The sequence below is a fragment of the Capra hircus genome, chromosome 17 (genome assembly GCF_001704415.2).
Source record: "Capra hircus breed San Clemente chromosome 17, ASM170441v1, whole genome shotgun sequence".
In the NCBI taxonomy this organism is placed as follows: domain Eukaryota; kingdom Metazoa; phylum Chordata; class Mammalia; order Artiodactyla; family Bovidae; genus Capra; species Capra hircus.
This window is the reverse complement of record NC_030824.1, coordinates 35,594,062-35,621,070: the sequence shown is the minus strand read 5'-3', so window position 1 is coordinate 35,621,070 and position 27,009 is coordinate 35,594,062. Positions and strand designations below refer to the sequence as shown.

The following is a 27,009-nucleotide window of genomic DNA, read 5'->3' as shown; positions in this document are numbered from 1 at the left end:
TGATTATTCTTTTAAAAGTAACTAAGATAAGGTTTAGCTCTTCACTGTAACAGCTCTGAAGTTAAAGGGAAAAGATATTATCTCATTTTCAGTCACTTTTTTGATTAAATATCTAATCAGGCAGACTCAACTGCTATCTTTTCAACACAAACTAATAAATCTGCTTTTGAACTGTGGTGTTGGAGAAGACTCTTGAGAGTCCCTTGGACTGCAAGGAGATCCAGCCAGTCCATTCTGAAGGAGATCAACCCTGGGATTTCTTTGGAGGGAATGATGTTGAAGCTGAAACTCCAGTATTTTGGCCACCTCATGTGAAGAGTTGACTCATTGGAAAAGACTCTGATGCTGGGAGGGATTAGGGGCAGGAGGAGAAGGGGACGACAGAGGATGAGATGGCTGGATGGCATCACGGACTCGATGGACGTGAGTCTGAGTGAACTCCAGGAGTTGGTTATGGACAGGGAGGCCTGGCATGCTGCAATTCATGGGGTTGCAAAGAGTTGGACACGACTGAGCGACTAAACTGAGCTGAACTACATAAATCTTTGCCTGCTTTCTTCTTATTGTAGAAACAAAATGAGTGACAGAAACAAGGAAAGAGAGCCAATTATATAAAAATTACTCTAATCATGCTTCTGGGAAAGTTATAGAAACATTGCTAGATAGTAATTTAAAAATAAGGGTAAGTTGCTACTCTCCACACTCTCAAGAGTGAATAAAGCAGAATTTCAATTGTTCTCAATTACAAATGTAATAAGAGAACAGGAAAAACAAAGAAAAATTAGGAAGACTATTTGACATTTTGATAAATTTAACAAAAAGTATTTAATGTTTAATGTTACTGGTTAATCTGTATCAGGGCCCAAATTTCAAATGCATAATGAACTTAGATTATCTTACTTCAGATGAAACTACAACTATCAGGGCATGATTTAATATGTTAAACATGAAATATTCTGCTGTCTTAAACTTATGCTATTCAAAGAACAAGCTTACTCTGACAAAACTCTACTAAAGATATAACCTAAAACAAAGCTTATTACTACTGAATCAATTTCTGCCCATGGACCATGTTTCATGTGCCAGGTCTTGGGTTTGGTACCAGGTATAAACTGGTAAAAAGAAATACACAGCACTTGCTTTTACAGAGCAATAGACTAGTAGGAAAAACATATGCTAAGCAAATTATGCACAATCTTACAAAAGAAAAGTATAAAGTACAATGACAGCACAAATAAGACCTAGCTTGAATAAAACAGTTTTTCTCTTCTTTCTAGGTGCATGAATAATTATATAGCATTTACTAAGGGCACACATAGGACTTCCCTGGTGGCTCAGACAGTAAAGTGCCTGTCTACAATGCAGGAGACCCGGGTTCGATCCCTGGGTCGGGAAGATCCCCTGGAGAAGGAAATGGCAATCCACTCCAGTACTATTGCCTGGAAAATCCCATGGACAGAGGAGCCTGGTAGGCTACAGTCCATGGGGTTGCAAAGAGTCAGACACGACTGAGTGACTTCACTTTCACTTTCAGTTTTCAAGGGCACATTAAAATATAACAGAAAACTGAAAGATAAAACTCAATTAATTTTAGTCTAAGTAGATTAATCATTATTTATATATTAATTATGCCCATAATCACTTAAAAAGAAAAACACTCATTGTAGCTTACCATTTTCCTCAACCGTCATTGGAATATTAATTTCTAAATATGAACCAGCTCCAACATTTACATGTACAGCATTTGTTTCCTACCAAAAGAAAAAATTCATATGAGACATTATAATTATTCTCATATCTTTACTTTTCAGTTATTAACGCAGACAAAATTCAATCATTAATCCAATGGCTCAGCAGAAAAGAAATCTGCCTGCAATACAGGAGACATGGGTTTGCTCGTAGGGTCAGGATCACCTGGAGGAGGAAATGGAAAGCCACTCCAGTATTCTTGCCTGAAAAATCCTATGGACAGAGGAGCCTGGGAGGCTACTGTACAAAGGGTCACAGATAGCCAAACACAACTGAGCATAGCACGCATACACAATATTAAATAGGGCTTCCCAGGTGGCTCAGTGGTAAAGACTCTGCCTGCCAAAGTTCAAGCCTGGGGTCGGGAAGACCCCCTGAAGAAAAAAATGGCAACCCACTCCAGTATTCTTGCCTGGAATATCCCATGGACAGAGGAGCCTAGCAGGCTACAGTCCATGGGACTGCAAAGAGTCAGGCACTGAGCCACAACAACAATATTAAATAGGTATTAGAAGTTCCTAAGAGCAGAAGTTCAAATTTATACCAAAAATACACTTAAAACAATTTGGCTAGATTCAAAGAAGAAGAATGAGACTATAGTATCAAGGTCTATTTCTATTAATTCTTTCCAGTATTTGGCACTTAATGATGTAACATACATACTGATAGGGGTCAGGCGAAGCTCACAGAAATGAATCCAAGTACAGCACTAGTCGGGTTTCCCATGTGGCACTAGTGGTAAGGATTCACCTACCAACGCAGAAGACATAAGAGATGCGGATTCAATCCCTGGGTAGGGAAGATACCCTGGAGGAGGGCAACCCACTCCAGTATTCTTGCCTGGAGAATTCCATGGACAGAGGAGCCTGGGAGGCTAAAGTCCATAGGGTCCCAAGGAGTCAACCACAACTGGAAGCAACTTAACACACATGCATGGGACTAATTACCAGAAAAATACTCTGGAAGATAATGGTCAAATTTTAAACACTACTTTCTACTATATTATTTCAATAATTACCCTATTTTTGGTAAACAACAAGTCAATTGTAGCATCTGCAATAATATTCATTCGTAGTTCAAAAGCAAGGATCTGTCTTGGTCTCCCAGGCTGTGCAATTTCAGAAACTTTCAGAACTTGATAATCAGGAGGGAAGAAGAACTTCCACAGACAATCTCTAAATAAGGAGGAAGAAAGAATAATGACAAGTTATTCAAATAAAATTGCTTCTCATAAAAGAGACTAAAATCAGTATTATAACTTTATACTGATATTATCATTGCTATCTCATTTAACAATTGGACATAAATTTCAAAAAAAATAAGTCACAAAATAACACCTACTATAGTTTCCTTTCAGTAAAATGAAAGACTATTTTCTCCATTGTTTTCTATTTTCAGAGATCAATGAGCTTTGAGCACCTAATATACTGCTGTAAAATAAGACACGGGTAAGACCAAGTTTACACTATTCAACCAATACTGTGACAAAGTAAAGACAAGTATATCAAATGTACAAATGGCAAAGAAAGAGTTGAAGGGGAATGGTTTAATTAGAATCATTTTTCCTTTCTGGATAATTACTTAACCTTTCTGAGGATATTTGCCTGCTTCCTCACTTGTAAATGAGGTTTACCATAACCAGTCTCAGAGAATAGATCCAAGAATTAAATGACAACACACATCAAACAGTTGGTAGTACATGGCACATGGAAAGAAATGTTATTCTATTATTTTTATAATCATTTTTAATCAATATTATAACAATAAGGGTCTAAAGAGAAACAGGTTTCTAAAAAGATGCAAGTATTTGTAAGCTAGAGCTCTAATGTATTTGCCTCCCCTTATCTGACAAAAGATGAAAGAAATCAAGAAATGTTCAATTCAGACTCTTCTATGTAATTAAAAAATTAGCATGTTACTCATACATTCAGAGAAAGTATAGGAAGGAGTCACGAGTAACTGGAAATGCTACTTGGAATGAACAGAGAAAAATTAGATGAACAGAACAAAATCTGCAAACTGACTGATTTTAGACTTTAACTTGCTATCATTAACGACATGAAAAGAAAATTAAATTTATAAATGTTTTGGTGAAGACACACAAATATATATAACTAAGATATTAAAGACAAAGAATCCATCTGATCAATAGATGATCAGGGACTATAAAATGGGCAGCAGGATATAATGAAAAGAACAGTAGACTTGAAGGGTTGGTCTGAATCTTGGCTCCAGAGGGTACAGCTTCCTTATCTTGCCCAAATCACTGAACCTCTCTGCATCTCCATTCTTTCACAGGTATAATCAGTTCACCACACTTGTCCTAGTGTCTCTCACTGAGTTGTAAAAATATAAATGAAAGCACTTAAGTGCTAAATTGCTTCAGTCTCTGCAACCCCATGGACTATAATCCACAAGGCTCTTCTTTCATGGAATTCTCAGGGCAAGAATACTAGAGTGGGTTGCTATGTCCTCCTCCAGGGAATCTTCCCAACCCAGAGATAAAACCCATGTCTCTAATGTCTCCTGCATTGGCAGGCTGATTCTTTACCACTAGCATCACCTGGAAAGCTCTGAAAGAAATTAAGTGAAAGCAATAAAAGGCTAGACAATGTCAGGAATATTAGCATTATTATACTTTATCATTAAGCAGATAAGTACAAATTTATAAAGTTTGGATTTCAACTGTCATGAAAACCCTTGAAAAGCTGAATATCTTAAAGACTGAGAAAATCATGTAAAAGTGATAGACATAAAATATCTACATGCTAAATAAGGTCATGCCAAATCAGAGATTAAAAACTTCTCTGGTAGTCCAATGGTTAAGAATCTACCTTGTAATGCAGGGGACACAGGTTCAATCCCTGGTTGGGGATCAAAGACCCCTCGTGCTCCAGAGGAACTGAACCCATTATCCACAATTAAGACCCGATGCAGCCTAGCACCAGCAGCAGCCAAATAAGTAAATATTAAAAAAAAAAAAAACTCACCATGCTGAGTAAACTATCCAATAATAAAACAGGTGAGATTTTCTCCTACATTTTTTACACTAACAGGTAAATGCTTCAAAAAACTGACCTAATTAACATTTCTGATAACAGTTCATATTTGTTTAGAAACTTAATATGGGGAAGGAGTAAAGAAAATGGCTACAGAAAAGGAAATGCACAATTTGAGTATGTAAAGGAGGAGATAAGTACTATTGCTACTTACAAAAGGAAACTAAACTCAAGTGATAAATTTTTCTTCTTTCTAATAAATCTCAATGGTTTTGTTAAGTTCAGGTTAAGAAATGTATTGCTGTTCTCTCCTAGCAGTGGCAGGACTAACTGAATGGAGTTGGTAAAGACAACTTTTTTTTTCCACATTATCTTCAGTATCATTTCACTATGACTATATACTAAAGGAATTTTGGCTTGGATTTTCATGTAAATATAGCCTAATATTTTTTCTTAATGCATTAAAATTAAATACAGCTTAAGAAGAATTGCACTTTATTCAAATGCAAAAATATTTTATGTGTCTGTGTTAAAGCACAGCTTTAACTTTCTCCTTTCAAATATTACTGTTCCTTAATGGAATGTAAAGCTCCTCGCTTTCAACTATTCCACAGAAAAAACAGCATGGTTTAGCGTATGAAAAATTATATCATAAAAGGAACATTTAAATCCAGTAATTTGAAAAATATTTGTTTCCTAACCTGAATTTTTAAGCTGTTTACTTTCAACTCTAAAAATCTAACCCAGAATTTAAGTATTATATTCCGGAGAAGGCAATGGCACCCTATTCCAGTACTCTTGCCTGGAAAATCCCATGGATGGAGGAGCCTGGTAGGCTGCAGTCCATGGGGTCGCTAAGAGTCAGACATGACTGAGTGACTTCCCTATCACTTTTCACTTTCATGTCTTGGAGAAGGAAATGGCAACCCACTCCAGTGTTCTTGCCTGGAGAATCCCAGGGACGGGGGACCCTGGGGGCTGCCGTCTATGGGGTCGCACAGAGTCAGACACGACTGAAGTGACTTAGCAGCAGCAGCAGCAGGATATTACAAGTTTTCAAACACTTACTTACACATTTACCATTCAACTGTTATTTAAATAGCTACTTAATGGAACAGGTATTCCTATACACTAGAGATACCAAGGTTAAAAGAATGTAGTACTTGACAAAGTATATAATTCTAATAAGGCTAGGCAGAAATCACTTTTTTAAACAATAAAGAGTCAGTATATCATGTCAGTATCAGCACTCTCATTAGGCAATTGATCTAAGGATCAATGGCCCACTAATATCTGCCTCTGCAACTGTTTAGCTTGTATTTTCCATTCAAGCTGGCTTATGAAAAACTAAACTAGCTTTAACCAAATGTATATTTACATAACATTCTAGATGTTCTCTCTCAAATAGTGGTAAATGACACCTATGTTTAAAATTCTTCAGTAAATATAGATGTTCATAATATATTAAAAGACACAAAAATTCCTTCAAAATCAATAGAATAACTAAGAAATAAAAAAACTCTTTTTACATTTCAGGCACTCCCGTTACCTCCAATATAAAATTTACGAATTTCTTAACTACCTACAAATCTCTTAACAACCTATAGAGCTTATTAAGACAATTCTTGACTTCATTATGCATTTGAAGGACTCCTCCTTTGCTTTGATTATTCATTCCTTCCTTCCTTTCCTGGCTAATTCTTACTTATTTTTCAAAACTCAACTCATATATTACCACAACCAAAAAGCATTCTCCAATTCTCTCCTCTTCAATATGAGTTATGAACCTGTTATGAGCTAAACTGTGTCCCCCTAAAATTCATATGCCCTAAACTTCAGTACCTCAGAATTAGCTATAGTTAGACAGTCTTTAGAGAATTAAGTTAAAAAGAGATCAATAGGGCGGGCCCTAGCCCAGGATGTCTGGCATTCTTCTAAGAGAAGAAAATTTGGACATAGAGACCTATAAAACACATAAAAGGGAAGACTGTGTGAAGAAACAGAATGACCATCTACAGCCCAAGGAGAGAGGCCTTGAACACATCCTTCCCTCATAGCCCTCAGAAGGAACCAATGCGGCCAACACCTTGGTCTCAGAATTCTAACCTTCAGAACTATGAGAAAGTTCTGCTGTTTAAGCCACAAAGTTGGTGGCACTTTGTTATGGCAGCCTTAGTAAAACTAACACAGTGCTTTTCTAAGTTCTTCATCTTAATAAAACTCTTCTGTTTCTTTTTTCCTAAACTGACTTTTAGATCTGAATCTCCATAATCCCAACAATCCTTGGCATATTCACTGATTAAATACAAAAGAAAAAAACCAATCAACCCATAATATGCTGCTCATTCACCACTTTTCTAATGAATTAGCGCCTCCTTTAGAGCACACCTGCTTATACCAACTGTTGTACAAATTATTTGGATTAAAATGTTTAGTGATATTTTACCCTGCCATAATAAAATAGCTTATAAAAATACTGAGCTAGTTTTTAATAAAAATTATAGTATTATCCCAATATATTTGACTTAGAAGAAATGTAATTTAATCAAGTACCTCTGCCTATCAGCCCATGGCCCATAGTTGAAATCTGTTCCTTTACCACAAACTATATCCAATCCCCAACATGGAGGCAAGTCTTGTAATTTGCAATCTTCAGTGCTCATTTCTCCTTCAACATTTTCTTCTGTTTCTTCTGGAACAAGTCCTATATTGCAGAATATACAATATGAAGATAGCTACTTAAAATAACCATTAACAGGTTTCCCTAGATCAACAGTTCTAAAACTTTAAGGAATCCTTTACACTCTAAAAAATTATTGAGGACACCAAAGTGGGAATTTTTTTGTATTATATCTATCATATTTTACTGACTTTGAAATCTGAATTGAGAAATATTTTAAAATTTATTTTTAAATAAAACTCATTACATGTTGACAAAACAAAATATCTAAGATTTACTGAAAATATGATGCAAAAAAACTACATTTTAATGAAAATATAAAACTTTAATTTTTACTTGAAATATTAAATAATTATTACTTTCTAAAACAAATTAATAAGAAACACTGGCATTGTTTTTATCTTGGCAAATCTCTTAAATATTCAGCTTAATAGAAAACAAGTGAATTCTCATAGTTATTTCTGCATTTAATCTGTTACTCAAGGATCTGAAGAAAATCTAGCCTCATACAAATAGAAAAGGTAGGACTATTTCAACTGCTTTTTCAGATAATTTTTGGATATTCTTTGACACTACACCAAATTTCAACAAGTGGTAATTTCTTAGAGAATACTTGCAATGTGGAATCTGAAATTAAACCCCTGAACTTTTCACATTCTGATACATTAAAATTGATTGCCCTTGCATTTTGAATAAATCTTTTACAGACATCATGAATTGATCATTTGGAAAATATTGGTTCACTGAAATATGCATACTTTTCCCAAACAGACAAATTTTATTATTAAATATCTAAAAATTCATATTGTTAATATCACTGGTAGTCTCATTAGAAAAGTTGTCAAGCTCACAGTGGCAGACTCAAATTTTCCAAAATTCAAATTTTCACATGAAAGCACAAAACTATAGTTTGTCTCTAGTTGCTCTTTGAGGCAAAACTGGTGTTCCTTAAAAAGTACAAACAATTCAGCTTGAAACTCAATCACACAGTGATTTTCCTCAAAACATCAGTATACTCTGGTATAGGGCAGAAGTACATTATGTGTACTTATTTTAACAAGTGAATATTTAAAAGTTTAGTCACGGGTCAAGATTTGATAAAAGTAATTTTTACTGCTTAATCAAAGACATAGTAAAGCATACTGGCATTTGTTGTTATTGTGAGTGTGTGGCAGTGAAAAAGACAAGAGGTTACTGCTATAGTTTGGAATCACTGCCTTTGATTCATGCTAAAGCATTAGCAGTTTTGTCTACCACAACTTTTGCATCATCAGTACAATATGACAAAAATAAAATGGCAAATAACGTCCTAATTCCGAAAATACTCTGACCTCATAAACCTCCTGAAATGTATGAAAAAGAGAATTAGGAAAATATGACTAAAAATACAATTTTTAGCTACTTTATAAAACTGAGACCACCTGTGAAGTACTATAACTAGCTAGACTTTAATCCTTAAACTTTAAGCCTCAAATTTAACTTGGTCAGCATGAACTACTTTAACTATCACCACATTCTCTAGTGGCTTTCACTCATAGTCACTTGTATTCACAATTTCTGAAGTGTACCTGCAAAAATGGAATCTGAAGGAATGATTTCTATATTGTTCTTTTTTGATATGAAATACTGGAGTATTAATATTCAACTTTGGACGAATGACAGATATTTTTTAGGTAGGCATTCTCACATGCACATTTACCATTACTGATGCTTATTTATATCCTAAGTAAAGATACTTAAATAAAAGTAGATATCAGCATTTCATAGAAGAAACAGAACTGTAGCTATAAAACATGTTTTAAAAAATAATACCTGGCTCATCCATGTAATAGTAGATGTCGACATCATTTGACTGCATCACCACAAAACCTTCTCCCATTAATCTTGGTGGTCTACACAAAGGAAGAAAGAAGGCAAACTAAGTACATCTCCAGAATATAAAATGTTTGGTATTTTAATTAATGATAATAGGTAAAAGCAAAAAAGAAAAAAGAAAACTAAAAAGCAATCAGTGTAGCATCTTGAAAAGGGAAAACATCTTTCACATTTACAATAAACTGTTCCATAACTGCTTTATATATTAGACTATTTAAAAAGTAGGCACTAAAAAATTTTTGATCAGTAAATTGGTTTAAGAAAGAAAAAAATGTTTGGCATTTTGTTTTGAACAAGAGAAATCAATTTAAAACAAAATCTAATTAAATACAATGAAAAACAATGTTCACTGAAATAGAATAATCATTCTGCATTTGCAACGATAAGTTTAAAATTAGAGTTGGAATTCAGTCAATTTATAATAATACTACTATAAAACTGATTGAGAAATATCACCTTATATACTGTAAAACAAAGTATAACCTTTCAGAAACATTAAATTAAAAAATCTTCTCATTTCAACAATTTTATATTACCTATTTCCAAGAATATTTAGTTGATCAACTTGAAATAAATCAAAATAAATTTAAAGCACACATCTTGAACTCATTCTGGAATGAGTGTTTCTGTGCATTTAAACAATTTCCCACTTTACTTGCTTTAATTTAACAACCTTTATCTTTGTCATATACCACAATATCTTCCTTCCATATCAAAATCAACATCTTAATCATTAGATAATACAGCACATACAAATTCAACAGTCTTCTTATAAATCATAAAGTTTAGCATTCAATTTCATCATACTATCTCCATGCTTACTTTTGAAGAGTGAAAAACACTTTAACTCTTCTTACAAAAACAGTGGGATACTTTTTCATTTTACTCTCTAGTAATTTTCACAAAACCCAGGATTTATTTTTTCAGTATTACAACTTGTACCCATAAATATAGAACAGTGTGCATAGCATACATTTCAAGATACTTAGCAAATTCAATGATCTGAAGAGTGAAACCAGGTAGATCCACAGCCTCCCTGGTACACAAGCAGAGAAAACGACTGTGTCACTCTAGCCAGGCCCTAGAAAATCTAATTACAAGCTATTCAAAAGCTGGAACTAAAAAGGAATAATCATGCTTCTCATAACCTCAAACTTTATATTGCCTACACACAAAGCTAAAAATTGAGACACAGCAGAAACTCATCATATGAGTACTTACATTACACAAATTTAACCACAGAGATTCCTTCATAAAAAAACAACAGAGATTGAGAATAATAAAAATTACAAGAGCCCTAATATAACTCATGAGCATATGGCCTGGAGTCAGATGGGATTTATGTGTCTGCTGTTAACTGAGGGTCGCAGTTGATAGGATTCCTGCTTTATAAGATAAATGGAGTTTATCTAGAATGGAAGCATCCCACCACAATGAGACAACTCTAGTGTGCATCATTACAACATGTCTCCTAAATGCAAGCAGCTACTTCACTAAAAAAAGAGCAAATCTGGAAAGATAGGTGGAAAACTGACTGGGACTTAAATGTCAAACAAGCCCCCAAACCGTCTTAATTTCATCAGTTTTCTGAGACTAATTTTGATTTCATTTTCAACTTTTCATTAACTCAAATGGTATTCCACTATAATGAATTTGTTAAATTTACTATTTATCCCTCCCTTCTCAAAGTAAAAACCTAGCTGTAAAGTATATTTTCTAACATACAAACATCGAAGCTTAACTGCCCAAAATAAATTTCCCAAATACTCTAAGAAGAAGAGGATAGAAAAATGATAAGTTTATAGAAAAATATTTAAAATAGGGGTATACCAATGGATAAACTCCATTTATCTTATAAAGCAGGAATCCTATCAACTGATATAATAGAGAGATATAACTAATTATTGCCAAACTTACAGCAAAGAAATTAAAAGGATACTAAAGATTCTAAATGATAGCTACATTACATATAAAGAAGTTATCTGTTATTTTTATGACTTTCTTACTCATCATTTTGAAGACCAACATATCTTGGACTAGGAACAAGCATGACTCGAACATTTTCAAGCTTTCCTTTCACTATATGCATGAACTGGTCAAGATGACTAGAAGGTGGTTTTGTAGTATAAGTTAAGAAAGCATCATCAAAGTTGATGCACAGCGTTTGAGGTTGGTAATGATTTCCAAAGGCCAAACGTCCCTAAAAAAAAACAACAGATAAAGACATATTATGCCATACTATCTAGGTCATATTTATTTTTCCTTAGCTGACCTAATAACAAGCATTTCAAGCAACTACTAAATGACTCCATTTCAGCAGTAAATAATACTACGTAAGTTGCTCCATTTTGGCTTCCCAGATGGTTCAGTGCTAAAGAATCCACCTGCCAATGCAGGAGAAGCAGATTCAACTCCTGGATTGGGAAAATTCCCTGAAGGAGAAAATGGCAACCCACTCCAGTATTTTGGAGAAACACTGAAAAAGTCCAGTGGACAGAGGAGGACTGGCAGGCTATAGTTCATGGGGTTGCAAAGAGTCAGACATGACTGACCACACATGCACACCAATCAATTTAGACCAGTGTATAAAGAAATTCAAGCACGTGTGAATAAATAAATAAACCAGAGAAGGCAATGGCACCCCACTCCAGTACTCTTGCCTAGAAAAGCCCATGGACAGAGAAGCCTGGTAGGCTGCAGTCCATGGGGTCGCTAAGAGTCTTGCACAACTGAGCGACTTCACTTTTGCTTTTCACTTTCATGCACTGGAGAAGGAAATGGCAACCCACTCCAGTATTCTTGCCTGGGGAATCCCAGAGACAGAGGAGCCTAGTAGGCTGCCGTCTATGGAGTCGCACAGAGTCAGACACGATTGAAGCGACTTAGCAGCAGCAGCAGCAGCAGCAATTACCCATCAAATATTAACTATAGCAGAATTTACTTACTGTGCTAACATTGACCTTTATGACAGGAATAAGTGATCTCCATGAAGATGTGGGGTCTTGAGATTCTGTTTTTACTTTAACTCTGAAAAGAAAAAACAAAAATTGACATATATGAAAAATAAGAATAAGTATCTAAGAACACTGTTGACTTCCTCACAATACACATCATTAATATCAGCTGTACCTTTACAAACATAGCTAAGGACTATTCAGTAACAAAACAAGGACTATCTAATGGAACACTAATATCCCTAAAATGTCTCATAAAATGTACTCTTACCACACATTATCAATTTTTACATAAGAAGTTGTAACAGAAAAGCATATTTTTAGAATGACAAACTTTAATGACAAAAGTCTAAATTTTGATGTGCTGTCATTATATCTATCATTATGTCCATGACACAAAAATGTAACATTTTACAAAAGAGCAAAAATTATAATTAAAACAAAAATGATCAAGGTACACGTCACTTAGATGTTTTAAGTGCTTCAAGTACTTCTAACAGTTCAGCTGATTCTTTTCCTTCCCTACGCCCACCACCTGGTGACAAAATAATTTTCTTTTAATAAAATGAAAAAGGATAGACCAAGAATAAAAAAAAAAAAAGGAAATTCAGTTCAGTTCAGTTCAGTCAGTCGTGTCCAACTCTTTGCGACCCCATGGACCACAACATGCCAGGCCTCCCTGTCCATCACCAACTCCCAGAGTTTACTCAAACTCACGTCCACTGAGTCAGTGATGCCATCCAACCATCTCATCTTCTATCATACCCTTCTCCTCCCGCCTTCAATCTTTCCCAGAATCAGAGTTTTTTCAAATGAGTCAGCTCTTCGCATCAGGTAACCAAAGTACTGGAGTTTCAGCTTCAACATCAGTCCTTCCAATGAACACTCACGACTGATCTCCTTTAGGATGGACTGGTTGGATTTCCTTGCAGTCCAAGGGACTCTCAAGAGTCTTCTCCAACACCACAGTTCAAAAGCATCAATTCTTCGGCACTCAGCTTTCTTCACAGTCCAACTCTCACGTCTACACGTGACTACTAGAAAAACCATAGCCTTGACTAGACAGACCTTTGTTGGCAAAGTAATGTCTCTGTTTTTTAATATGCTGTCTAGGTTGGTCATAACTTTCCTTCCAAAGAAACTGGCCATACACAAAGTACACAAAATTCAAGAAATGAAAAGTTCTCAGCAATTCACTAAAGATTTCATATGAAAACTTGAGGCATGTCTCTTCAATAATTCTGTAACTCCTAAATCACATTTCTAGAGCTGCATTTGTAAGGTGGCCCTCAGTGCTTAAAACTAAATTCAAAACTAATCTCATAACCAGTCCCTAACCTCTTTCTCAAGGTTCCCTTCGTGCATTCTAAGTTGCTTCAGTCATGTCCAACTCTCTGCAAGCTTATGGACTGCAGTCGTCCAAGCTCCTCTCCAGGCAAGAATACTGTAGTGAGTTGCCATGCCCTCTCCTCCAGGTGAACTTCCCTGACCCAAGGATCCAGCCCGGGTCAATCTGCATTGCAGGCAGATTGTTTACCACTCATGCCACCTGGGAAGCCAACTAAGCATGTTGTTCTTCAGTCGCTCAGTCGTATCCAACTGTTTGTGAGCCCATGGATTGCAGAACGTCAGGATTCCCTGTCCTTCACCATCTGCCAGAGCTTGCTCAAACTCATATCCACTGACTCAGTGATGCCATCCATCTCATCCTCTGTCATCCCTTCTCCTCCTAAGACTAAGCATGACCACTGTTTAAATTAGAAATTTGGATTCATTGTTGACTCACTCTTCTTATTCGTTCTCCACATCTCCTCCATCACTCTCTTAAGTATCCATTTCCGTAAGTGTATCTGGAATCCATCCACTTTTCTCCCTTCCTCTTTTTTGACAAGCCAGTTGATAATCATCTCTACCTTGAACTGTTACAACATCCTTTTATCTTGTCTCCCTGCCTCCAGTCTTATTTCTCTCCAGTCATAACACAGCACTGTTGACCTGAGGTAAGGCCCCATTTCTAACAGTGAATCCTGCTAACCATTTTAGTTTAATTTATTCCCACCTCAAGTAATCCACTCCAGCCTCAGTAACAACGTCTCTATCGCATATGTCGTTTCTTCTCCATGACCCTGCATCTCCTTCTCTGCTTATGTCATTTACCCTTAAGGCTTCAAACTTTCCTGATCCTTCTGTATGTGCCCAGAGAACTCTGTTTTGTCCCTGTTATATTTCTTGCACTAAAATTGTCTATTAAGTGTTCGAACTCCCATCAGTTCAGTTCAGTTGCTCAGTAGTGTCCAACTCTTTGCGACCCCATGAATTGCAGTACGCCAGGCCTCCCGGTCCATCACCAACTCCCGGAGTTCACTCAGACTCACGTCCATCGAGTCGGTGATGCCATCCAGCCATGTCATCCTCTGTCCTCCCCTTCTCCTCCTGCCCCCAATCCCGCCCAGCATCAGAGTCTTTTCCAATGAGTCAACACTTCACATGAGGTGGCCAAAGTACTGGAGCTTCAGCTTTAGCATCATTCCTCCCAAAGAAATCCCAGGGCTGATCTCCTTCAGAATGGACTGGTTGGCTCTCCTTGCAGTCCAAGGGACTCTCAAGAGTCTTCTCCAACGCCACAGTTCAAAAGCAGCAATTCTTCAGCACTCAGCCTTCTTCACAGTCCAACTCTCACATCCATACATGACCACAGGAAAAACCACAGCCTTGACTAGACGGACCTTAGTCAGCAAAGTAATGTCTCTGCTTTTGAATATGCTATCTAGGTTGGTCATAATTTTTCTTCCAAGGAGTAAGCTTCTTTTAATTTCATGGCTGCAACCACCATCTGCAGTGATTTTGGAGCCAAAAAAAATAAAGTCTGACACTGTTTCCACTGTTTCCCCATCTATTTCCCATGAGGTGATGGGACCAGATGCCATGATGTTTGTTTTCTGAATGTTGAGCGTTAAGCCAACTTTTTCACTCTCCTGTTTCCCTTTCATCAAGAGGCTTTTTAGTTCCTCTTCACTTTCTGCCATAAGAATGGTGTCATCTGCATATCTGAGGTGACTGATATTTCTCCCGGCAATCTTGATTCCAGCTTGTGCTTCTTCCAGTCCAGCATTTCTCATGATGTACTCTGCATATAAGTTAAATAAACAGGGTGACAATATACAGCCTAGACATACTCCTTTTCCTATTTGGAACCAGTCTGTTGTTCCATGTCCAGTTCTAACTGTTGCTTCCTGACCTGCATACAGATTTCCCAGGAGGCAGGTCAGTTGGTCTGGTATTCCCATCTCTCTCAGAATTTTCCATAGTGTATTGTGATCCACACAGTCAAAGGCTTTGGCATAGTCCATAAAGCAGAAATAGATGTTTTTCTGGAACTCTCTTGCTTTTTCCATGATCCAGCGGATGTTGGCAATTTGATCTCTGGTTCCTCTGCCTTTTCGAAAACCAGCTTGAACATCAGGGAGTTCATGGTTCATGTATTGCTGAAGCCTGGCTTGGAGAATTTTGAGCATTACTTTACTAGCATGTGAGATGAGTGCAATTGTGCAGTAGTTTGAGCAGGCTGTAAATTCCCTCAAGAAGTTGTCATATTCTCACTATCTCCAGTACCTAAGCTCAGTGCCTGGGACATAACATGCATTACATATTTAACTGAGAAATAAACATCTTCATCATCTACTTTATTAAAAAAAAAGTGGTTTCCGTGGTGTTCCAGTGGTTAAGGGGTCCACCTTGCAATGTAGAGGATACTGGTTTGAGCCCTCACCCAGGATGATCTCATATGCCTCAGACTAACTAAGCCTGCGCACCACAACTACTAAGCCCGAGCTCTAGAGCACCACAACTACTGAAGTCTGCATTCTGTAGAACCTATGCTCTGCAACAAGAGAAGCCACTGAAATGAGAAGACCAGGCACTGCAACTAGAAAAAGCTCACATGCAGCAATGAAGACCCAACACAGCCATACATAAATTAATCTTAAAAAAAAAAAACTACTTTGTGTACAAGGCTGCTTCAACATTCAAAAATCAATAGTCTAAAAGTGAAAAATCAAAGGATCATATCAAGAGATACAAAAAAATTTGACAAAATCCAATATTTACTCATGATTAAAACCTCATGGTAAACTATGAATAGAGGTGGACGTCCTCAACTTGATAAAGAATAACAAAAAAAACTACAGTTAACATCACACTTAATAGTGAGAAACTGGAAGTTTTCCCACAAAAACTAGGTACAAAGCAAGGATGTTCCTTGTCATCATTTTTCTCGAGATTTGTACTAGAAGTGCTCTAGCTACTGCAATAAGACCAAAAAAAAAAAAAAAAACAGGAAGGAAAAGGTATACAGACTAAGAAGGAAGAAATAAGACAAAATAAGAGTCTTTCCTTGCAGCTGACACAATCACCCATGTAGAAAAGTAGGAAAGAAGTGACCAAAAATACTCTTAGAACTAATAAGTAACTATAGCAAGGTTGCAAGATACAAGATTAGTAATATACAAGTATCAATCACTTTCCTATATACTAGTAATGAGCAAATGGATTTTGAAATTTAAAACATATTACTATACTTTAGCACCACAGAAAATTAAATACTTAGGTGTATATTTAACAATTTTTATATAAGATCTATGTGAGGAAAACTAAAAAACTCTGATGAAAGATATCAAAGAGAACTAAATAATTAGAAGACATTCCATGTTCACTGAAAGGAAGACACAACACTGTCAAGATGTCAGTTCTTCCCAACTTGATTTATAGATTCAATGCAATCCCTACTGAAATCTCAACAAGTTATTCTGTGAATATTGCCAAGTGGATTCTAAAGTTTATTTGAAGAAGCAAAAGATCAAGAATAGCCAAGAAAATAATGAAGGAGAAAAGCAACATTGGAGGAATGACTTCAGTTGATTTCAAAACTTAACTACAAAGCTACAGAAATCAACACACTGTGGTACTGGTGAAAGAAAATGAATAGGTCAATGAAACAGAACACAGAACCTAAAAACCAATAAAATGAAATTATATAATTGTATATGCACCTTAACTATGTATATGTATTTTTAGACTTGTGAGTGATAGTTGCTCAGTCATGCCTGACTCTTTGCAACCCCATGGGCTGTAGCCTGCCTGGCTCCTCTGTTCATGGAATTCTCCAGGCAAGATTACTGGAGTGGGTCGCCATTTCCTTCTCCAGAGGATCTTCCAGACCCAGGGATCCTGCATTGCAGGAGAGTCTTTACCATCTGAGCCACCAGGAAAGCCTGCTATTGAGACATTTCTAAGTATAAAGACAGGTCAACTTAAAAAGTATCAGCAGATACATGTTTGACTACCTTATAATCTATAGACAATACATTAGAATATGTAATGAATCCATACACCTTTTCCAAAGGAATACCCAAGACAGAAGTAACAATAAAGTTATAAATGACAGTCATCAATCAGATGAAAAAAATTAGATGAAGCTTTTCTCTCTCAAAGAGATGGGGACTGGGCAAGTGATCAGGAAGGAAATACAATGTGCTTTTAACTTTGCATGAAAAATAATGTTTAGACTTATGTGTGTGTATTTAAAAGAATAAAAAACAAATTGATAGCAGTAGTTATCAACATGAGAGAAGTATAACTGGTAAGCAGAGCAGATTGGACAGCTTAAGCTGAGATCTAATCTTTTTTACATAATTCTATATATTTTACATAATTCTATTCTATATTATTCTATATAATTTTTAAAGAATTTTACAATTATAAAAATAAAAGTTTTAGCTAATCTACAAAGAAAGATTAGGCTGTGTTTAGGTGAACAGTGTTAATAATATTCTAATAAAAGCAGGTATTTAAATGTTGGAGATTAATAAAATTCAAGTATGACATCAACCTTTCAATTTTGGACTGGGTTCTTGTTCTTCCATTTTCTCGTGTTTTATCATCTTCTTTCTTGGGTGGAATTATTGTTGGCTCCAAACCAAACAATTCTTGAAGATGTCCATAAAGATCCGAACGATTATAGACATGAAATTCAAAGTCATTGACTGTGATGTATAATCTAGTTTCTGCTTTTGGATCTAAAGATTATCAATTAAAAAAAAAAAAGTTTTTAGTCAACTTTTTAAAAACTTTAAAGTTTTAAGTCAAATTCTTTTCCAAAGCTAAAGTGACTCAAATGATTTATTTTAAAATAGAATTCTGACAAAAAGGAATTATATTTTAAAAGTAATAAAACATTGACAAAACAAAGAGAAATAGCTGATGTCACTGTAGTATTTCAGCTTGGCATTCCAAAACAATCTGAATTTCTACATCCCAGTTGTATAACAACAAAGAGATTTTATGCCAAGAAGAGCACAGTGCCATTTACAGAGTAAAACTTTACCCCAATATAGCCGTAAGTGTATACTAAAATAGACGTAGTAAAATGTTCAAGTTATAATGCATTAAAATATCACACTGGTATTTGAACTTGTGCATCACAGAAACTATGACTTTACAAATAATAGTTTTTAAAAACTACACAATGCTAAAACAAAGATTTCATGAATTGTAGGCTCAAATATTAATAATAATTTCAAATAAAAGATGTAACTGTATTAAAAGTCAAGCAAGACAAAATAATAATAGTTTAGCCATTACACAAAGTCAAGGACCTTTAGTTCTTCCTCAAGGGCTGAGCCATGTCCTCTGAACTCTTCTGCAGATACTGAAATCCCTATAAGGGGGAAGAAGTTAACTGTATGCTGTCCACTAGCACGTAAACCGCAGACCAGCTAAAACCAGAAGGGTGATGACACTGACTCCCCATTACCCTACCACCAACCAATGAGAAGAATGTCTGTGAGCTGATCACACCCTGCCCTTTGAACACTGTAAGACTCTCTCCAAGGTGGGACACACAGTCTTGAGGACATTAGCTCCTCTAGCCTGGCAAAGCAATGAAATTATTTCTCTCAACTTCATCCACAACTCTGACTCTGAGATTTAATCCAGCACCAGTGTGCAGAGGCCGAATTTCAGCAACACACATATACAGCCTCTTTGGGGGAAAAACAAATTGGGAAAACCTACACTAGATTCTCTAGGAACTAGAAAAAGACAGTAAATAAACAGTAAAAAGGATGTAAGACTGAATTCCTATAACATTGTTTGCAAATGTTATGATCTAAGGCAGTACATTAACCACCCTTAGCCTCATTCTCTCTGTAAAATGAGAATACCTCTACCTACGTGTAAGATGATTACACCATAAATACTAGTTCTCTTGCCTTAGCAGGTCAAATTCTTACTAGTCATGTTGATTTATAACAAATTTTCTTCTTTTTAAATAATCTTTCATTTCATAGTATGATATAATGTTCATCATAATAATAAAAACAGCTCATCTCTATTGAACAGTTGCTATGTTCTAGGTACTATTCTAGCCACTTTACTCAGAGAATTTAATTTAATCCTCACAACAAACCTAGCAGTCAGAGCCCAAAATTATATAACTCAGAGGAAGACTAAAATCCAGGTCTCCAAATACTAGTTCTTTTTAAACACAAAGTAGAATTACTTATCAATTTTATCAATAAATATAATGGCTATTACAAAAGCAAAAATGTTATTAACCCCTGAAAACAAAAATGTATCAAAAGGGTCCAGGTATTTCTTCGCATTTTAAAAAAAACTGATCAACAGTCATACTTTAAACGCAGTATTTAATTGTTAAATTCTGGTAACACTAGATTTCTCACTGACATTTATCTCTCCTGGAAATTTTAAAAGCAGTTTTTAGGTTTCATTCATTCTGATGACACTTGGAGTCAAACAGAAAATTTTAATTAATACATAATTTAAGAAAGGTATAATCAACTGGTTCTTTTAAATCTCTCTACATTAATAATGTTCTACACTTGAAGGCAGAAATCTTCTTCTCATACTTCTTGTCATCTAACATTCATATGATGAGCTTCCCAAATTCATTTGTTAATAAAGTTGTTCATTGTTATTCAGCTGCTAAGTTATGTCCAACTCTTTGCAACCCCAAGGACTGTTGCACACCAGGCTCCTCTGTCCTCCACTATCTCCCAGAGTTTGCTCAAACTCATGTCCATTGAGTCAGCGATGCTATCTAACCATCTCATCCTCTGTCGCCCCCTTCTCTTCCTGCCCTCAATCTTTCCCAGCATCAGGGTCTTTTCCAATGAGTGGGCTGTTCGCATCTGAGCTTCAGTTTTAGCATCAGTCTAATGAATATTCAGGGTTAATTTCCTTTAGGATTGACCAGTTTGATCTCCTTACTGTCCAAGGGACTCTCAAGAGCCTTTTCCAGTACCATAGTGCGAAAGCATCAATTCTTCGGCACTGGAACTTCTCGACGGTCCAACTCTCACATCCATATATGGTTACTGGAAAAATCATGGCTTTGACTGTATGGACCTTTCTTGGCAAAGTGATGTCTCTGTCTAGGTTTGTCATAGCTTTCCTTTCAAGGAGTAAGCATCGCCCAATAGATATAAGTACAGACATATAAGGCTCTTAACAAGCAGTTAATTTATCAGGGAAAAAAGTAAATAAATGTTGTAGAACAGTGTAAGTCTCCTGAACAAATAGCTAATTGAGACTTATTCTCCAAAGGGAATTCAGGAAAAAGGCACTATTTAATTATGCAATTGGGACACATGTTATTTGTAGCAAAAAATCTAAGTGCTACCAAGCGTTACCAAGGCCTTGTAATATACTCAGAATCAAGTCTATTGACCTTTCAAAAGTTGTTCAAGGATTTTTATTTCCTTCATGTATTTAACAAACAAGATTTAGATGCTACAAATTTAATAGTACTAGATAATATTAGGCTAAAACTTCTAAGCAACAAAATAATAGGGACATACTTTACCATCACCTTTTCACTCCTTAATAATCTAAGAATTCCTCTGGATAAGAAGGTGCATGTCTAGCTAGTCTCTTTCTTAAAGAACTTGGATCAGTTATTCTTGACCCTTATTCAAGAATTTTGGTGAAGAGCAAACCACTTTAAGGAGATGTTAACACTTCATGATAAAATGAAGTAATTATTTTCTTTAAAACAAAAGACTATAAACAATTTAAGAGGGCATCCCCCGTATCAATGAAAATTCTGAAGTGGGCAATCCCAGGAGGCCTAGTTTACAACCTGCAGTTACCTCTGGATACTGCAAATGCCTTCATTCCTCTGATAAGCTGTGATAAATGTTTATTTATACATAAGAATCTTCAAGAACCCTCTTGGGCCACATTTGACTAGGCTATTTAATAAATACAAGGGACACTAGACTAGAAGTTAGCAGACCTGGGTTTTTGTCCTGATTTTAACAGCTATAATCACAGGAATTTATGATTTTTCCATCTGCAAAATGAGGTGGCTTTGAGGACATTCAGTCCAGTTCATTTCAGTTCAGTCGCTCAGTCATGTCCAACACTTTGCGACCCCATGAATCACAGCATGCCAGGCCTCCCTATCCATCACCAACTCCCGGAGTTTACTCAAACTCATGTCCATCGAGCTGGTGACGCCATCCAGCCATCTCATCCTCTGTTGTCCCCTTCTCCTCTTGCCCCCAATCCCTCCCAACATCAAAGTCTTTTCCAATGAGTCAACTCTTCGCATGAGGTGGCCAAAGTAGCTGTTTCCAAATTGATGATGGATTTTGAGAAAAATCGGTTGTTTTCTGTGTTCCTTGGAATTCTGGAGTCAAGAGCATTGGGTGGGGTAGTGTTAGGTCAAATGGGCCTCCTCAACCCATTTCCCTACAGCTTTATCAGTTCACATTATCATTTTAAAACACCAAGGGGGAAAAAATCTGCAATAAAACTTCTAATGCAAATATAAAATGGGGTGGGTTGGTTTGTTTTACCACAAACAAGCTATATAAATGAAGAGAACTTTTGTTTTGGCTCCACTGTAACCTTGCTTGCTGAGCCAAGGGAAGTCCAAGTTTATGTTAACCAACATGTAAAAAGAAAAAAGATTAAATCAAGACAGCAAGACCTTACCACACAGACTGCAAAATTAACAGAAGCATGACATGCTGAGGTAAAATACTCCCCTAAAGTAATCTATCTCTAAGGCACAAACTAGATGGACTTTTCAAACTAAATCAAGGGTAGAAATACTGGGCATGCCCAAAATTAAGTAAATGTGTTAGAAACTAGAAGTGAACTCAAAAGAACCTGGCTCTCAGGAATGAGCTTTAACCACCTCTAAAGTGTAAGATAGCTTTAATTAAGTACCACCTTTAAGACTTACAGTCAAATTAAAAAAAAGAATCAAGAATATTCTCTCCACAATACCTAAGCAATATAGGAAAGTGCTTCAAAACTCTGAATTTATTCAGATTTCATATTAATAAAAAGTCAAAACTTAAAAACAAAAGATACCCAATGCAATAACATATTATCTAAAGGACATTTTATTCTCCTGTGAGAATGCTTATAGTTACTACTAAGAAATGGGGTAAAAAGGTTGGTTTAACAACCAAAATTCCAAAATCACAAGTAATGACACAGAGCCATTCTCAATCACAGATTAGAGACTGCAAAAAGTCTCTTCCAAAGGTCCACAGAACACTTTTAACATAAGAAGTCACTCAGCTTCTGTTCAAAATTATCTAATATACAACTCTAATTTTTAGAAAACTTTTCCAGAAATGGAATTTGCCCATTATTCTTTCTAATAATTCTGGTTTCATTAACTCTGCAGATGTCAAATTCTAACCCATTAATGCCAACATTTTCAAGGTAGATAGAGTACATTATGTATTATATAGGAGGGATGAAAGATATGTGAGAGCAAGGGACTGAAGTTTAAAAAAAAAGACTAAACAACAGTGAAACAATAGGAAAATCTAAAAATAATTTAGGATAGCTCAAACTTTTGCTAAGTTTTAAAACTTTCAGAACTTTAAATCTATTTTCCCATAGAAAAAACAGTATACATCATGATGAGATTCCTAGGGGAGCTCACTCAACACAACCCAACACTTATTTGGAAATTTCCAAAATCATACAGAAGCAACCACCATTTCAGAATCTCACTGGGGAGCATGAAACACAGGTCTTCATACCTAAGAAAAGGTGGAGGGGGTTTCATTCTCTTTTGACCCTACACTCCCAGGCGGCACTTAAGTTCTCCTTGAAAGTAGTTATCAAAATATGGTCCAGGGACCTCTGGGGGGGTCCTGAGACCCTTTCTTGGGGAACACAAAGTCAAAATTATTTTGATAATAGTATTATACTAAGATATTTGACTTTTTAAGAGTCATTTTCAAATGAGTGGACAATGGGTTTTTTAAAGGCTATAAGAAGTATATGAATATGAAAGCAGAGGTGAGAATTCAATTACCTTCCATTAGGACAGACATTTAAAATATGTGCAAAATTTAAAATGATATCAGCTTCTCACTATAGTTTTGCTTTGGAAAAATTATTCTTCATAAGGTGAGCTATTTATTCTAACATGTAATGGATTATAAATATTTCTTAATGATTAAAATGTTTCTATAATGACCAGGCTTAATTTTGAATGCAGCAAATATTAAACAGATACAACTTAATAAATAAGAGCTCTTCGGAATTCTCAATTATTTAGAATGTAACAAATCCTGAGATCAAAAATGTTTGTGAATTACTATTCTAGAAAGTAAAGACAAGGTCTCCTCCTTGAGGCCACTGGTGTGGTTAACGTAGAGAAGAAAAGTTACAGGCACAGACAGGAGTACCTAGAGTTGGGAAATGAACAGGTGAGCAGAATATACTCAGATAAAATTCTGATGATAAAAAGCAGAAACAGAAGAGAGTCTAGAGTACGCATTTCCTCTTTTCTACACATCCTTACCATAGTAGATAAATGCGAATTAGTAGCAATGTTACATAAAAGTATGAATAAAGCAAAGAAGCTAAAAAGATAAGTATCTTAGTAGAGTGATCAAAGAGTGCTAGGAAAGCCACTTTAACCACAGTATGGGATTAAGTCCGCAGATGTAATAGGAGGTAAGACTAGAAGGGTCATACTGAGAATAACCCTAAATAAACAATAGACTAAGGAAACTAAATTTAACCATGCAGTGGAAAGCTGCTGAAGGATTTTCAGCCAAGGAAGTTAAAATCAGTTCTGTAAATTCCAAAGCTTTTAAAAATATTTTTATCTATTACAAAATGTGAAACATTTCAATATCTACAAATCAAAATTCTGATTATATTACTGAAGATTTCAAACACATGAAAAAATGAAACCCTGATGCTTACCATGTTGCTTCTGCTTTGGATTATACATTTTCCACCACCGAAAAATTATAAATCCATCTTGAATTCTAGCAAGATAAATTACAAAATTGAAAGCTTAAACAACAATTTATTTAACTCATTTCTTAGTTATTATAAAAAGCAGGAAATTGATAATAGGGAAATACAGAAAACTGGACACTAGCATACATAGGAAAATAAAGTGTTAACAGAAAAAGCTTTTTCTTTTTAAAGTGATATTTTTAAAATGAAGTTAAAATTATATAAACTAAAAGTCAAATCTTGAAAGGGAAATATTAGCACACAAAGGGAAAACTTTTAAAGATTTTCTTTCATTTCTATAATGATATATCACTTCATATCCCCAAAGGGTGGAATTATAGCCTAACTTTTACTTTTAACTTGAAAATAGTTGTAGACTCACAAAGAAGTTATCTCTACTGTTATAAGTGAGGTACGAGTGCTGCCAAACTCTAGCACTTCTCAACTAATTTAGTGTCTCCAAATTTATCCAAGTAACAAATTTTAAGAAAATCACATGAATAGTGTAAGCTTTCTTTCAAGGCTTACAGAAGACAGAATACATCAAACATATGAACTATCATTTTTCATTATATTCAATTTTCATCTCTTTCATAAGGTAAAACTAGAAATGCTATTAACGTTAAATTATTCTAAAAATTGACTATCTATAAAAAAGGGATAATGGATAAGAGATATCAACACCCCTGATCCTTGCTTATATAACAAATGACCACAATGAATTCTACAACAAAAATGGTCAAGTAATCTAATGCTCAATTTTTAAAACTAGGGATGATATGAGATTGTTCATTTCTATAAGCTGCTATTCAAATATGATTTTTTTTGGCCAGTGTAAACCTTAGCTAAATTAATTCACGGATAGAAACTTAAAAAAAAAAATCAATTCACCAGGTTTGAGTCACAGAAAAAAATGATTGCTGATTTATGGTTTTATTTGAAAATCCAACACTGTTACTATGAAAAAGCAAGCCATATTCAATTCAGTATTATAATCAAAAAAGTTTGTAATATTTCAGATTTAAGATGGATATTTATTTTTACCTAATAGACATGTCTTCTGTAATATAATAGATTTCACGAACCATGACTTTTCCAGAAAGAACAGAGAAAGAAAATGAACCTGTTGTAGGAAAAAAAAAAAAAAAAAAAAAAAAAACCCAGCAGCAATTAATGTAATTGTTTTGAAAAACAGTGGAGCCCTAAAAGCTTTAAATAATCTTCACATTCAATTTATTCAATAATTAAATGTTCTTTCCCTACTTCTTTCCTGATATCCTTACAGCCTTATTAATCTTGTCATTTTCCCCTCAAATATAACAAAAAGTGCCATAGATATCATTACTATGAACTGAGTTACTAAATAATTATTTGAGAACGTTAGTTTAACAGCTACTTCCTATGAATAATTCTCTTAATTAGGCACAGTCATTAAATGAACCCAAAGCAGTTCACTATTTTTCTCCATTAATTTTGGTGACTCCAGGAACCAGTCATTGCCTCAAATTAATGAAAGACTACCTATGTTTGAGAGAACTTTTATTTATGACCACTAAGAGGCGCTCTAAGGAAGAGCAGAAATATTCTATTAGGTGGTCCCTCACCTCTTTTTCCCCAGTGGTTCAGGGTTTTTCCAAAGAATATGACTTCCAAATATGCCCTCCTATCTACTTGCGAACTTCCCATTTATAAGTAGGTTAAATTAATAACAAAGCTACAAAATGAAGTACACAAGATGATTCCACTTAGTTACAGATTTTTTAGGCATCAGATTTTTTAAAAAAGTAAAACTTCATCAAGCATTAGAAATTTTCTTTGGATGGTAGAATCATGAGAAATATCCAGTTACATATTTTATATGTGTCCAGATATTTCAAATTATTTTAATGAGGATCTCTTGTAAGCCAAAAAAGTCGAAAGGCTACTACAGAAACACTTTGAGAAATAAGAACGAGATAAAGGACATAAACAAATGGTAGTTCAACTCTAGTCAGAGTACTATATTAGAGAAATTTCAGGTAGATTAGTTTAACTTTCATGAAACAAAGTAAATTTTTAAAGCTATTGTGTGTTTACAAAATAAACTTAACAATTTCCAGATTACACAGAAGAAAAAAATTACTCAGACTTACCAATATGAATATAGCCATGCTTGTATAACCTGTTAAGAACCAGTGTTAAAATAAGACCAACATTCCGAGAATTATAATAGGTGAGATAAATAATCCATCCACAAGACAAAATAGTAGCTGTTGGAAAAAAAGAATGCAAAAAAAGGATCTCACTATACATTTCCTTTTGATCACCTTAGCATTTTAATACAAATTTGTTGATCATTTATCATGTTCAGAAATGAGAAGATTTTCTTCCATATGGTAACATGTCCTCTTACAATACTTGAATTTTTAAAACCAGAGGTTGATTCTACTTCACCTACCTTTCAAAT

General features: G+C 35.2%; 1 protein-coding gene across 3 annotated transcripts in view; it reads right to left on the bottom strand.

The window, feature by feature from the left end:
* KIAA1109 (KIAA1109 ortholog) overlaps positions 1 to 27,009 on the bottom strand; it is a 202,471-nt gene that overhangs the window by 154,503 nt on the left and 20,959 nt on the right. For all 3 annotated transcript variants that reach the window (XM_018061504.1, XM_018061506.1, XM_018061505.1), the window contains 10 exons: positions 26,696 to 26,812; positions 25,608 to 25,686; positions 24,525 to 24,589; positions 18,145 to 18,331; positions 12,249 to 12,330; positions 11,310 to 11,503; positions 9,241 to 9,320; positions 7,302 to 7,452; positions 2,768 to 2,924; positions 1,673 to 1,751 (listed from right to left, as the gene is read on the bottom strand). In XM_018061504.1, coding sequence (XP_017916993.1) covers positions 1,673 to 1,751; positions 2,768 to 2,924; positions 7,302 to 7,452; positions 9,241 to 9,320; positions 11,310 to 11,503; positions 12,249 to 12,330; positions 18,145 to 18,331; positions 24,525 to 24,589; positions 25,608 to 25,686; positions 26,696 to 26,812 — 1,191 coding nt within the window. The remainder of the gene's footprint in view (positions 1 to 1,672; positions 1,752 to 2,767; positions 2,925 to 7,301; positions 7,453 to 9,240; positions 9,321 to 11,309; positions 11,504 to 12,248; positions 12,331 to 18,144; positions 18,332 to 24,524; positions 24,590 to 25,607; positions 25,687 to 26,695; positions 26,813 to 27,009) is intronic.